Source organism: Cnephaeus nilssonii (assembly GCF_951640355.1).
Source record: "Cnephaeus nilssonii genome assembly, chromosome: 20".
NCBI lineage: Eukaryota > Metazoa > Chordata > Mammalia > Chiroptera > Vespertilionidae > Cnephaeus > Cnephaeus nilssonii.
The window spans coordinates 13,797,016-13,812,334 of NC_137091.1; the positions used below are offsets into that span (position 1 = coordinate 13,797,016).

Consider the following 15,319-nt stretch of genomic DNA (forward strand, 5'->3'; position numbering starts at 1 on the left):
ATGTGGCAGGTACCCAAAGAGGGGCAGTGCAGAGGACAGAGCCAATAGCAAGAGGGGAGAAGCCGGGAGGCAGGAGGATAATGAAAATGCCTGTGTGCACACATTGTGAAGCAAACACCGCCTCCTGGGCCCCCCTGCCCCCAAGCACGGTGATGAGTTTGACATCACAGTTGTCCACTTCCACTCCATCCTGCAGAGACGTGTCTGACTAGAGGTTCCTTAGTCCAGGTGTCTACCGACTTGTGGCTACACACTTATAAGCTACACCCTACACATTTAACCTAAAATGCCATCGAATGGGGGCACTGATGCTGGGGTACAGGTCACAAGACCATGGCTCTAGATTCAGCTCTGCCTTCTTATTTGCTACACTAGAGGCCCGGTGCACGGATTCATGCACAGTGGGGTCCCTTGGCATGGCCTGCGGGGATCAGGCAGAAACCAGCTCTCCGATATCCCCTGAGGGGTCCCAGTTTGTGAGAGGGCGGTTCTCGGGTGACTCACCCCAGAATCGGGCTCCTTCCTCTCTGGGTCCAGGGTGTGGGTGAATCAGATTTGGGGCCGAAAGTTCCCCAGCAGCAACCTAACCCATGGCTGATTCTGTAAGGACTTGGGCTCCCTTCTCTACTGGTTGGAGCGTCTGTCCCCTAGTGGTCATTGTGCAACATAGCTACCAGGCGAACGGTCAGATGGCTTTTACATATACTGTATTTTCCGGCGTATAAGACGACTGGGCGTATAAGACGACCCCCAACTTTTCCAGTTAAAATATAGAGTTTGGGATATACCCGCCCTATAAGATGACACCTGGCGTATAAGACGACCCCCAACTTTTGAGAAGATTTTCCTGGGTTAAAAAGTCGTCTTATACACCGGAAAATACGGTATATACTAGAGGCCCAGTGCATGAAATTCATGCACGAGGGGGTGTGTCCCTCAGCCCAGCCTGCACCCTCTCCAATCTCGAACATCCCTCTCACAATCCAGGACTGCTGGCTCCCAACTGCTCGCCTGCCTGCCTTCCTGATTGCCCCTAACCGCTTCTGCCTGCCAGCCTGATCACCCCCTAACCACTCCCCTGCCAGCCTGATTGATGCCTAACTGCTCTCCAACCAGCCTGATTGCCCCTAACTGCTCTCCCCTGCAGGCCTGGTCACCCCTAACTGCCCTCCCCTGCAGGCCTGGTCCCCCCCAACTGCCCTCCCCTGCAGGTCTGGGTCCCCCGCAACTGCCCTTCCCTGCAGGCCCAGTCACCCCCAACTTCCCTCCTCTGCCGGCCTGGTCACCCCTAACTGCCCTCCTCTGCAGGCTTGATCACCCCCGACTGCCCTTCCTTGCAGGCCTAGTCCCTCCCAAATGCCCTCCCCTGCTGGCCATCTTGTGGCAGCCACATGGGGGCAGCCATCTTGTGTGTTGGAGTGACGGTCAATTTGCATATTACTTTTTTATTAGATAGGATAGACTAGAGGCCCGATGCACGAAATTCGTTCAATGCAGCCATGGTGGCTTGCCCTGGCTTCATCCAGAAGGTCGGAAGGTCGTCTGGCTGTCCAGTCTAATTAGCATATTACGCTTTTATTATTATAGATGATCTTGAGCAAATTAGTTTTTTCTCTGTGCTTTAGTTTTCTTATTCTTGGTCAAATGGAGATAACAAGGGCCTTCCCTGTCTATTTCAAGGGATTTGGAGAACAAATGAAATAAATGCTGGAAGATACTTTGGAAATTAGTCTACAAACAGTAAGGATACACTATAGGCACATTATTGGTACATTATATGTACTGTCTGCACATGGGAAAAATGAAAAGGTAGCTCATAAACACGCTGGCCTTCCTATTCCTAGAGACAGTGGAGCTGGAAGAATACACAGGTGTGAGCTGCTTATGTTTTTATTGGTGATGCTTTATCCCAAGTCACTATAGCCTATGGGAGGCACTAGGAGGCTTAAAGCCCAGACAGGGAAGTGGGGATGGAGAATGAAAAGAAGTCAAAGGAGCTAAAAGGAGCAACAAGAAGAGAGCTGGTAGACTGAGAGAGGAAAGAAAAAGGTGTATATGGTGTGGCAGAAAATGTCACCTCCACATGCCCTGGCAGCTGACATTACTGGGTGGCAAACGCCAAGCTGTCCCCAGAGCCTCATAAACCTGGCCACCAGACTCAATGAGGGAAGGGAATCAGAGAAGACTAATTTCCACTTGCCTCATATGAACCTGGCCTGGCCTGTTTTCAAAGGCTGGTGGTGGCCTCTATCAATATTCAGGGGACCACCTACCCCCACAGCCACTGAGCCTGTCCACAAGCCACGGGTAGCCTGGCCTGTGCTCTCACGATCTTCTCAGAAGGGAGAGAAGCAATACAGAGGAGGCTCTAAGTGCGTCCTCAGCCCCCACCAACCCCTGGCTCTCAGCTGACATGTCCCTAGCCCTGGGCTTTTAAGGAACTCCAGGGCTGATGTACACTGGCTCAGGGGTTCCTGAACTTGGCTATATGTCAACATCACTGGGAAGCCTTTTACACATTTTCCAGACCCCGGATGGAGTGATTAATGCACTAAATCAGGGAGAAGGGAGGGAGAAGTGTTCCATGTTCAAGGACCTCTGCTTTCACTCATGCAGGACTTACCTTCTCAATCTTGTCAGGATCTGATAGCAGAGCAGCTCCCATTCCTCCCTAAGGAAAAGCACACAGAGGGGCTACTTACAGTCGGAGGAGAGTGGCCCCTCCCCGTGACATGGCAACATGGTGTGGCAACGGGGAAGCACCCCAGCATTTACCTCCAAGGGACCAAGCTCCACTGGCAGCCAGTACTTTTCCTAAGCAAGTAGGAAAGCAGCAGAATCCATGGCCACAATACCAGGGACTAGAGTCTGATGAATTCTAATAGACATCACTCTGATCCCTTAGCAAAAGCCACAGACGTATCTGAAATGGGTGCCACAAAAATAATGTTTCAGGACTGTCTAGTGCCTACCCGGGGTCTCAGTGTCTTAATAAACGAAACCCCACCATCTGTCAAGTCCTTAAAAAAAAAAAAAAAGGAATCATTCTTCCTTTGAAATGAGAGTGAATGCCCCTTCTTCCCATCCTACCATCACTTGCTTTGGTACCACCACTGCCAGCAAAGCCATTCAGAGACATGCTAGCAGCACAAGTTGTCCAGGCCCTCTCCTCTGCCAGCAACAATGGCCAAGCACCCAGACCAATGTCAAACTCTAACAAAGCCCCAGCTAACGGACACCAATAAGCCGTGGAGCCATGCAAATCCTAACATTAACAACAGCAGGTGTCTCTTGATGGTGGGATTACTGCTGATTTTCCTGCTCTTTTTTTTTTTTTTTTTGTACTTTTCTTTTATATTATCCAAGTTCTGGACAATGGCATGACTTACTTTAATGATGGGGGGGGGGGGGGCATTAAAATCTGAACCCATTAAAAGTGAGGTGAAGGGGAGAAAAACAAATTCAATAAATATGCGTTGTCGGTATACAGATGGCACACTAACAAATGCTCACAGTCTATGCTCAGGTTTAAATTCAGTGATTACATGTTTAAAAGGATGACAGATTGGAATCAGAGAGAACTCTGGCCCGCCACAGACTCGGCCAGCCTGAGCTTGCATGACAGAGAAAAATGAGAAGGGCAGAAGGGGTCTAGCCCTGGCCTACCTTGGCCACTGACACAAAACTTAAAGACTTCCTGGCCACACCCCGGCCCCATCTGTTCTTCAGCTCACACACAATTCAGCCCTTCCTTGTGGAATCACAGGCCCTAAAATGCAGTCTCACTGCCCATTCCACAACAATGGCTTTCTCAATTGGCATTTCCTTCCTTCCTTCCTTTCTATTTAACTTATTTGCTTTTTTGAATAGATAACACATTAAAAATTTTCAAGATTCAAAAGGTTAAAATGTAAGAACTCTCCCTCCCTTCAGGAATAGAAAACTTTTCAATTTATACTTCTGATATGGCTTCAATTTTTGAACCATCAGAAGAGAGCAAATATTCAGGTGGTATGTACTAGTATAGCATATTGTTAATTATCTGTTCTGACTGGTCAATGCCAATCCTGTGTTAATTGTTAATTATTTTGACTAGCACCCTGCAATGGGTTTTTAAAAAAAATATATGTTTTAATTGATTCCACAGACAGGAAGGGAGAGAGAGATAGATATATCAATGATGAGAGAGATCCTGCAACCCAGGCATATGCCCTGACCAGGAATCAAACTGTGACCTCCTAGTTCATGGGTCAACACTCAACCACTGAGCCACACCAGCCCGGCCAATGGGAATTTAATCCCTGTACAAAACCAAATAAAAACTTAGTTTCCTTCCCTGGGAGAAACGAATGTTACTAGTTTCTTGTGTGTCTTTCCAAATATATTCTATGAAGAGAAAAGTTAATATATATAAACTAGAGGCCCAGTGCACAAAATTCATGCTCTGGGGGAGAGGGGTATCCCTCAGCCCGGCCTGCGCCCTCTCAGTCTGGGAGCCCTCAGGGGATGTCCAACTGACAGCTTAGGCCACAGGGAGCAGGCCTAAGCTGTCAGTCGGACATCCTTAGCGCTACCGTAGAGGCGGGAGAGGCTCCTGCCACCACCACTGTGCTAGTCATCCATGAGCCTGGCTCAGGGCTTCTGGCTGGGCGGTGCACTGACCACCAGGGGCAACTCCTGCGTTAAGCGTCTGCCCCCTGGTGGTCAGTGCGTGTCATAGCGACTGGTCATTACGCCATTTGGTTGATTTGCATATTAGCCTTTTATTATATAGGATATTCATACCCCATCCTCCATATATAAATGGTGGCACACCTTATACAATTCTGCCACTTGCTTTTTTCACTCCACAGACTCAAGGAGATTATCACAATAACTTCAACTCTGCTCCTTACACAACTGGCAAAAATAAAGAAATAATTTGAAGACAGCACAACAGAGTCCGAAGTTTTCAATTCCCCATAGACAATTTCAAATCTCCCTAATTCCTTGAAGCAGTGGTCTACAAGGGTCCCAAGGGCCTCTCCCTCGGGCAGTCTCCAGCCTCCTGGCCTAAGGGAAAACAGAGCGGCCTGGCAGTGGGCACAGGGGGACAGCTCTATGTTGACACTATAGACCCTGACCAAACATCTGCAATAAGGTTCCCAGAGGCAGCCCTGCAGGAGTCCCTCTGGTGTCTCACACATACCCAGCCCCAACCTGTCCTTGTTATCTGCTCCAAACATGCTTTTCCTCTAGCAGTCCTGGTGGCATGAAAGACTAACCGTCCTCCTGGCTGTCAGTCTTTCCTCCTCTACCCCCACCACACACTCCACTTCTGCACACCCAGTCCAATCATGTGCCAGCCAAGTCCTGTCAAATTCTGCTCCAGTTGGGCATCGCTTTTCTGTATTCCCGGTCTCTCCTGTGGACCCACATCATTCATCTCCTATATCTCTGTCCCCACCTCTTTCCACATCAATCCACAAAACACATGGCTCCCAGTATTTCTACTCACACAATGTATTTGGAAAAACACAACTAAGTTTCTGATCACATACCTTTCTGTTCACAAAAGGCCAGAGATACTGAAAATCCAAGGCCAACTACTCTTGTCCCAACCAAAACGTTTAATCCTATGCTCCTTTTCCTCTTCATCTCCTACTCTCCAACTCTCTGGTCAAATCAAGGTTCTCTGCCTCTTCCTCATGTTGGCATCTAAGCCCCTGCTGTGCCCTTCCTTCTGCCTGCAGGGTCCCAAACCTCCTCACCACGTTTTCCTGTAAAATCTCAAGTTTAAGCGTTGACCTTCGTTCCTTTCTGAGCTATACTAGCACTCTGGTCTGATTTTCTGATATAACAATGGGGACACATGTACTGCATCCTCTATTTTTTTAAAAATGTATGTCTTGCCTGGCAGTGTTGCTCAGTAGTTTGAGCATCTACCCATGAACCAGGTCACAGTTCGATTCCAGGTCAGGCCACAAGCCTGGGTTGTGGGCTTGATCCCCACTAGGGGGCATGAAAGAGGCAGCTGATCAATGATTCTCTTTCATCAGTAATGTTTCTATCCCTCTCTCCCTTCCTCTCTCTGAAATCAATAAAAACATATTTCAAAAAGAAAAAGAAAAAAAAATATATATATATATATGTCTTGGTGTTATTCATGAAAAGACAAAGCCCCGTTCACATTATTTTTTCTTTTAACACATATCACTTAAAACAAATGGGCATAAGTGCTCTGTGTGTATGTGTGTGTTTATGTGTATGTATATATCTAGATGTATGTGTATATAACATTTTTCCTGAATCATTTAAGGGTAAAGTTACATATATCATAGCCCTTGTCCCCTAAATATTTTGCTGCGTATTTTATAATAGGGATATTCTTACAAAACTGAAGAGTTGTTAACTATATAAATTTATACATGCATATATTATATATATAGTTGTTGTTGTTAATCCTCACCCAAGGGTATTTTTCCATTGATTTATTTATTTTGTTAGGGAGAGAGGAAGACAGAGAGAAACATCGATGTGAGAGAAACACATCAATTGGTTGCCTCTCCCACCCCCGCCCCCTGACCAGGGCCAGGGCCTGGGCCGAGGAACCTGCAACCAAGATACGTGCCCTTGACCAGAATCGAACCCGGGACCCTTTGATCCACAGACCAATGCTCTATCCACTGAGCCAAACAGGCTAGGGCAGTGGTTGGCAAACTCATTAGTCAACAGAGCCAAATATCAACAGTACAACAATTGAAATTTCTTTTGAGAGCCAAATTTTTTAAACTTAAACTTCTTCTAACGCCACTTCTTCAAAATAGACTCGCCCAGGTCATGGTATTTTGTGGAAGAGCCACACTCAGGGGGCCAAAGAGCCGCATGTGTCTCGCGAGCCGCAGTTTGCCGACCAAGGGGCTAGGGCTATATAAATTTATATTGATACAGTATTTTTAGCTAATCTACCGTGGTCCATATTCCAATTTTGCCCATTGATCTAATAATAACCCCTTGAGCATTTTCCCACCTAGTACAGGATCTAGTCCAGAGTCAGGTACTGTACTTAGTTGTTATATCTCATTAGTCCTCGTTAATCTGCACCCAATATTTGGGAAGAGTATAAAGAACTCAGCTTACCTTGGTGGAATATTCTTTTGGACAGCCCATATTAACGTCAATACCAGCCACATCGTTTTCTCTGGAAAAACATGAAGTAGAAAAGGTAGTAAATATTCAACGTAAGGAAAGAAGGTAGTCAAAGGCATGGGTCTGTGCTCATGAATCCCTTATCATGTCCCTGGCCCTGGAACACACCAACCCTCAGTGTCAGAAGCTGAAAAATCTTATCTCTAAAATGTGCAACTGCCTCCCTGAAGCAGAGCTCAAGAGGCATGGCATAATGTGGTCACACTTGTACAAAGAGCTGGTTGTAGAGGACTTTGCTACTTCGGAGTTATATCAGATAACAAATACTGAGTGACAGTCGCACAGAGTTCCAGTTCTGACTGGGGTAATGAAAGCCATGTGCCCATGCACAAAAGTGACATGAATATGAGAGCCCTTGCCCAGAGCACTGATTCTGGTGGAAGTTACAGGACTGCCTTTGTCGGCTGGGTCACACAATTCGCTTACTCCAAACAGTTCTCAGATGTAGAAAGGACCCTTACCTCATCTTCTGGTACATACACAGTTAACAGGCTGGGATTCAGCAGCAATTATTGTGTGAGTTCCTTCTCACCCTCACTGTAATTAATAACAACAGCTAATACTAAGCACTCACAATGTGCTACGCACTGCAAAGCTTTGTGTGCATGATCTGATTTTCCCACCTAGAATGCCTTTCCCTAGAATGCTAGAGGTAGGTAATACTATTGGTCTCATTTTGCAGATGAGGAAACTAAGTTCCCAGCAAGGTTACCTAAGGTCACACAGTTAGCAAGTAGCAAAGCCAGAATTCCAAGCCAGGCCCATCTAACTCATTAACTAATAGTCTCCTGTCTTTGTTAATTTAGGAAGCAATAAGTCTAACCTACACTTCATGAGATTTAAAACCTCAGGGCTCATAGTCATAAGAGTCCTTGGAAAGGGAGCCTCATGAATAAAAACTGAAGAACAGGCACCCACTCAGAGGTTATTTGGGATCTGGGCACAGTTGGTACACACGAATCCAGGAGCAGCCCTCAGATGCCACAAACAGAGAAGGAAACTAGACAGGACACAGAAGGTAGTGAACTAGCAGGTAGAAGGGTAGTTAGTCACCTCCTACATCACCAGGAATAGTGAGGCCTCACAGGAGAGCAAAGATAGTTCCAAAGAGGGAAGAACTTACACAAGTCTGGCCACAGCAAGGGCTCGCTCTGCATCTGAAGTCCCCTGGGAACACAAATGGCTGTATCAACCACCACCCTGACACAGGCACACAAGCACAGGCAAACACATCCATGCACACACATATCAACAAGTGCAGTCCAGCCGGTGTCTCTTAAACAACCAGTCCACTACACTAGCTCACTGTCAAAGGCCAAACGGGGACCTAGAGGGCCTAGAAAATGTCATCAGTGCTTTCAAATGTACAAAATAGTTGCAAAAAAATTTATAGTGAACAATCATATACTCATCACTTAGATTCTATAAATAATATTTTGTATATTTGCTTTTTCATATGTTTACTCATTGTTGTCAATTTTTAAAAAATCTAACTCAGGAGCTATTCTAAGAAATCACCAAGAAATGCCCAAAGTGAGAGAAGAGAGCTACAGAGTCATCACAACTCTAACATAAATAGTAACTAATCATAAATCTAATTTCTTTCTATGGGAAATATATACAGACTACACACACAAAAAAAAAACTAACGGTAGGGATTAAAAATATGTAAGTCATGCCAAACAAATAATTCCTATAATTAAGGACATTAAATTTGAGACTGGAGACACGTAACAGACTGCTATAGCTTGATTTCCATAAACTATCTCCAACAGTGTAATCATTCATGAGCAGATCTTTGAAAAATGTCAAAGAGGGGTCTTCGGGAAGCCATAACACTGGCCCGGCTCAGGGCATGAGATGGCAAATTTGGGTGATAGGTGGGGTCTGGGATCTCGTACCATCTGGAAGACGACCTTGCTCTGTTCTCTTTGGCAGGTGCGGAATACTACTCGGTCATCGGGGGCGACAAAGTCCACTGTGCTGAGCACTTCTGCAAGAAAACACAAACACACAGGCCCACCCACTGAAGAAGCAAGTTCAACCTAGCCTAATCTCTGCAAGAAAACACAGCAAAAGTCTCAGCTTAAAGGGAAAAAGGGGAGCTAGAAGTACTTCATTCTTAAAAGAAATCAGTATGCACATGGGAGACTTCTGAGGGGCTAATGATGTTCTATTCTCTGACCTGGGTGATGGCTAGTTAGATGGTTGTTTGTTTTACAGTTATTTGTTAAATTGCATGCCTGTGTTTTCTAAACTTTCTCTGTATGGTTGTTAACATTTTGCAATTTTAACACACTGAAAAAAATAATGTGTATAGAGAGCACCTTGTCAGAGCTTCAGATTTTAACCCAATTTTCTCAGAAGATGTCACTCTGAAGTTCAGCAAAGTTGCTGTTTCTTAGATCCTTATCAGGTGCCAGGTACTGTGAGTGGAGATTTAGTATATTACAGTCAATCCCTATTTTTTGCAGTTGTGTATTTGCAAATACACCTGTTCATTAAGATTTATTTGTAATCCCAAAATCAATACTCATGGCTTTTTCTTTGTCGTTCTCAGACATGCATAGAACTACAGAAAATTTCAGTCACCCAATGTACATGTTCTCAGCTGAGGTCAAACAAGGCCACTCTGCCTTTTTTTTTTTTTTTTTAACTGTTGTTGTTTGTTTTAATTATGTTTTTATTGACTTTAGAGAGAGGAAGGAAAAAGGATAGAGAGATGGAAACATGCTTCCTACTGGGGATCGAGCCCGCAACCCCGGGCATGTGCCCTGATTGGGAATCAAACTGTTGACCTCTTGGTTCATGGGTTGACGTTTAACCACTGAACCACACCAGCTGGGCCACTATGCTTTCTTGTTTCAGCTCTATTACTGTAAACAAGTGTCTTTATGGTGGTATATTTAATGCCACATTTTTGCTGGCAATCTCATTGTTTTAAATGGCCCCAAGCATAGAGAAAGGCTGTGATGTGCCTTTCAGAGAAAACACATGTCAGATAAGCTTTGTTCAGACATGGGATTATAGTGGTGTTGGCTGTGAGTTCATTGTTAATGGGTCAACAGAATGTATTAAATTATGTGTTTTTAAACAGAAGCACACATACTAGAAAAACAAGATTATGTATTGATCTGTTAATGAAAATGTGTCCCCAGAGGTTTGCAGGAACCTAAACCCAGACAGATACACCTCGGAGATATTACAGGTTCAGTTCCAGACCACCACAAAAAGTAAATATCTCAGTAAGACAAGTCACAAATTTTTTGGTTTACCAGTGCATAAGAAAGTTATGTTTATACTATAGTCTATTGAGTATACTATAGCATTATATCTAAAAAAATGTAGATACTGCCCTGGCTTGTTTGGCTCGGTGGATAGAGCGTTGGCCTGCGGACTGAAGGGTTCCGGGTTCGATTCTGGTCAAGGGCACATGCCTGGGTTTCGGGCTTGATCCCCTGTGGGGGCGTGCAGGAGGCGGCCAATCAATGATTCTCATTATTGATGTTTCTGTCTCTCTCTCTCCCTCTACCTTCCTCTCTGAAATCAATAAAAATGTATTTTAAAAATAAATAAATAAATAAATAAATAAATAAAATGTAGATACCTTAATTTAAAAATATTTTGTTGCGCCCTAACTGGTTTGGCTCAGTGGATAGACAGTCAGCCTATGGACTGAAGGGTCCCGGGTTCAATTCCAGTCAAGGGCACATGCCCGGGTTTCGGGCTTGATCCCCAGTAGGGAGCATGCAGGAGGTGGCCGATCAATGATTCTCTCTAATCATTCATGTTTCTCTCTCTCCCCTCTCCCTTCCTCTCTGAGATCAATAAAAATATATTAATAAATAAATAAATAAAAATAAGATTTAAAAAAATATATTTTGTTGCTAAAAAACACTAACTATCATCTGAAGTTGTTGGAAAAATGGCACCAATAGACTTACTGGGTGCAAGGTTGCCACAAACCTTCATTTGTAAAGAAACACAATATCTGTAAAGTACAATAAAATGAGATATGCCTATATTTCCCCTAGAAGCAATGGTACGGTATTCACAAACTTGGTGTTTATAGCAACTTCATAGAACATAACAATTGCAAATAATACTCTCATATGATCTTCATAACAAAGCTCTACAACAGGTATTACCATAACTAGCTTTCTTTTTTTTCTTTCTCATAATTAGCTTTCAAAGATGACTAACAGCACATGGAAGAGATCCAACGTGGCAGATGGGAGAATATGCCTACCTCATGCATTTATTTTGAGAAATAAATGAGATCTTTAATGCAAACAATGCACTTCCATAAATAGAAGCTATTATTATCATCCCAGCACTGAACAGATTAGAAGATTAAAAAGGTGGGGTAAAGGCAGTGACATGTTGGCAGAGGTAATCAATACAATCTCTAGCAGCAAAGACAGCTCATCACCGACAGTAAGAAGTCTGAGAGAAGAAACGAAAAAACTTAGTGTGGGCCCTGAACGGGTGGCTCAGTTGGTTGGAGGGTCATCCCACACACCAAAAGGATCGCAGGTTCGATTCCCCGCCAGGGTACATACCTAGGTTGCAGGTTCGATCCCCTGTCAGGGTGCGTATGGGAGGCAACCAATCAATGTTTCTCACATAGATGTTTCTCAAATCAGTGTTTCAAAAAAAACATACCCTCGGGTGAAGATTAAAAAAATATTTTAACAACAACAAAAAACCTTAGTGTGTACTAGTATATACTAGAGTTCTATTTATTTATAACAGCAAAATACTAACACCCCTGTTAAAGCACTGGTGAAAATCAATTCTGACATAGTCATCTGTAAGTACTGACATGGGGAAATGTCCTACTAGAAAAGTAAGTGACAAAACAAGTAGCATGATACTGAGGGGGCGAGAAGGGAGATATAAAACACGTTATTATTTTCATATACATGTTTTGCTAAATGTGTATTAAAAAGTATACATTTTGCCGAAACCGGTTTGGCTCAGTGGAAAGAGCGTCGGCCTGCGGACTGAGGGGTCCCAGGTTCGATTCCGGTCAAGGGCATGTACATTGGTTGCGGGCACATCCCCGGTAGGGGGTGTGCAGGAGGCAGCTGGTCGATGTTTCTGGCTCTCTGTCCCTCTCCCTTCCTCTCTGTAAAAAATCAATAAAATATATTAAAAAAAAAAAGTATACATTTCTTCTCTTTGTGATCACCTTTACAAGTATGAGATTATGGAAGATTTTCATTTTCTAGATCTGTAACACTGAATTTTTCACAGCACAAGGAAAATATAAATCTAAAACAATTAAAGACAAAATTGAGTCACAACTTCTAGTGAACTTATATTAAGATCTGACGAATGTGTATCCATTTCAAAAACCTCAAACAATACCACAACTCTAATCAAAGCAGAATTAGTCTCATCAATAAAATATAAGCAAAACCACAATTCAGCACAACCACTTTCATTTGCAAAGTACTTACATGTACCTCATCTTATTTGATCCTCACTCCAATCCTGATTTAAGTAAAACAGGAATTATGATTTTCATTTTACAGCTAAAGAAACTGAGGCAGAGAAGTCATGTGACTGGTCTGAGGTCATGTGACTTGCCCAAGGTCACAGAGCTAGCAAGTAGCATGTCCATCCCAACTCCAAGACTTCTAGGGTCCTTCCTGTACTGGCAATTTCTATGCCAACAAGCCTCTGGGTGGAAGGCATTCTTATCTGGCTCTTTGCAGGGTCTCTGGAGAGCAGTGACTTTTCTCAAAGAAACACATGATCCACAAAATTACACAGCCAGGCAAGAATAAGCCTAGAAGGACCCTGTCACCACAAACAAGGGCAGTGATAGCGCGGCTTGGGCCTGACAGGGCACACACACAATCCTGGGACCAGAGCTGCACTCACCATTGACAACTCTCTTGCACTGGAGCATCTTGAGGTCGATTAGCTCCTACGGAGGAATCAGAGGGCACTTGTCAGTCTCCTCCAACAGGCCCAGGCACTGAGGGAGGACCTTCACTGCACACATCATGGGGGTGACTTGGCCTGTCACCCTACCACCAACAAATCATGGCTTTTGGGACATATAGTGCTGACCTCCCACCCAAGCAAGGCAAGCAGGGGCCTGAATGAGCTTCCCTCAATCAGCTGCTCTCCCCAAGGACCTTGGAGATATTTGGGGCCTAGAAAGGGAGCCAGAGAGAATACAACAGCCCAGGATGTGGACACCTGGGCCTCTAAGAACATTGCCTTCTAGCCCAGCCAGTGTTGCTCAGTGGTTAAGTGTTGATCTATGAACCCAGAGGTCTCGGTTTGATTCTGGGTCAGGGCACACACCCGGGTTTCAGGCTCCATCCCCAGTGGGGGGCATGCAGGAGGCAGCTGATCAATGATTCTCTCTGATCATTGACATTTCTCTCTCTCTCTCCCTCTCCTTTCTTCTCTGAAATCAATAAAAATATATATTTTTAAAAGAACATTGTCTTCTCCCTTGATCTTACTTATTAAAAGGTATAGGTCCAACAGGTAAGTGTCCCCTCACAGTCTGAGCCACTGAAGTCTCCTTGTTCTTATAAAAAAGGAATAGAAACATGACATCTGAGGAACTCCCGGAAAACCATCAATAGGGCAGACCTTGGTGGGGGATCAGATTACTGGTCCCTTGACTTTTGCTGAGCTGCTTCATCTTTTCTTCACCTCTAGCTTTACAGGGCTTTTGAGGAGGTTCCTGCATGCCTGGTACACCCTAAGTCCTATACCCAGTCCTGTGAGGTGGGTGGGGTGGTTTGACTATCTAATCCCACAGACGGGCCACCTCCTGTGAACCCAGTTAAGATCACCCAGGCAGCTAATACAGTACAATAATCCTAGCCTGCAGAGCAACTCCGAATCCACGAGAGGGCACCAGGCATCACACTGTGTCATGCGCAGTACTTAGGGCCCAGCCAACCACCCACACAAAACAGGGGTCTGTCTCCTGTCTCTGCTCTGCACAGGGGCTGGGGCTGGGCGGAGGGCCTAGGTCTCCTCCAGTGGAAGTCCCTTTGTTCATAAGCCATACTGACTCTTCCAGAGTACAAGCACATCAAACACGCCAACGAGTTTTAATCAGTATTTCCTCTCCTCCTAACTCGAGCAGAGCCCTGGAGGGAAGGATTGGTCACACTCGTTAGGAAAACTCAGCTTTGACCAACCAGGAGGGCCCTGGAGGAAAGGAAGGCAGCATTCTGAAGCTATCACATAAATCCCGAGTCCCTGACTCCCAAAGTGCTTGAAAACAACCCTAAGAAACTCCAAAGAAGTAGCTGACGGAGGATCTGGAACCTGGCAGGTCACCTATTTCCTGCGGCAGCACTGCTCCCACCGCCCAGCTTCCATGACTCATTACACAGATCAGTTTCACCGGGGCCATAAACACAGAGCCCACAGTCTGGAACAGGTCCTGTGCTACAGTGCACTCACTCGCTTCCTTCCTGGCGTTTCATTCCACATATCTCCAAGTGAATACAACCCCACTTTCTAGAGTCCCAGGAAAATGCTGCCTGCACAGAAAAAGTGAAAGCCCAAGGATAACACCTTACAAAAATATAGTACAATATCACTACCAGAATACTGACATTGATATAGCTCAAAGAACAGTTTCATCACAAGGATTCCTTTACAGCCACAGTTCCCACCCCACTCCACCCTACCCTCAGTGGCGTTTAAAGATGGAAATATCAAAAGCACTTGAGGGGCATATCCGGATTGGGGATTAGGGAGAAGCTGCCTAGATCAGCGGTCGCCAACCGGTGGTCCGTGAGTTCCGAAAGGTTGGTGACGCTGGCCTAGATCAGTGGTCAGCAAACCTCGGCTCTTTGGCCCCTTGAGTGTGGGTCTTCCACAAAATACCACGTACCCTAATTAAGTTAATAACAATGTACCCACTTCTCCTCCCCCTCCTCTAATCCTGGTTTCTCTACCTCCTCCATAATGAATCTCGCTCATTGGGGCGGAATAAACCTCCTCTTTAACATGAAAAAAAAATAATAATAACAATGTACCTATCTATATAGTTTAAGTTTAAAAAATTTGGCTCTCAAAAGAAATTTCAATCGTTGTACTGTTGATATTTGGCTCTGTTGACTAATGAGTTTGCCGATCA

General features: G+C 44.7%; 1 protein-coding gene across 3 annotated transcripts in view; it reads right to left on the minus strand.

The window, feature by feature from the left end:
• Positions 1-15,319, minus strand: part of DUS2 (dihydrouridine synthase 2) — a 34,498-nt gene that overhangs the window by 15,794 nt on the left and 3,385 nt on the right. The window contains exons 3-7 of one of the 3 annotated variants that reach the window (XM_079799697.1): positions 13,081-13,126; positions 9,090-9,181; positions 8,312-8,355; positions 7,120-7,180; positions 2,624-2,671 (exon numbers count right to left, since the gene is read on the minus strand). In XM_079799697.1, the coding sequence (XP_079655823.1) occupies positions 2,624-2,671; positions 7,120-7,180; positions 8,312-8,355; positions 9,090-9,181; positions 13,081-13,126 (291 nt within the window). The remainder of the gene's footprint in view (positions 1-2,623; positions 2,672-7,119; positions 7,181-8,311; positions 8,356-9,089; positions 9,182-13,080; positions 13,127-15,319) is intronic. The other 2 variants (XM_079799698.1, XM_079799699.1) reach the window with 2 other exon arrangements.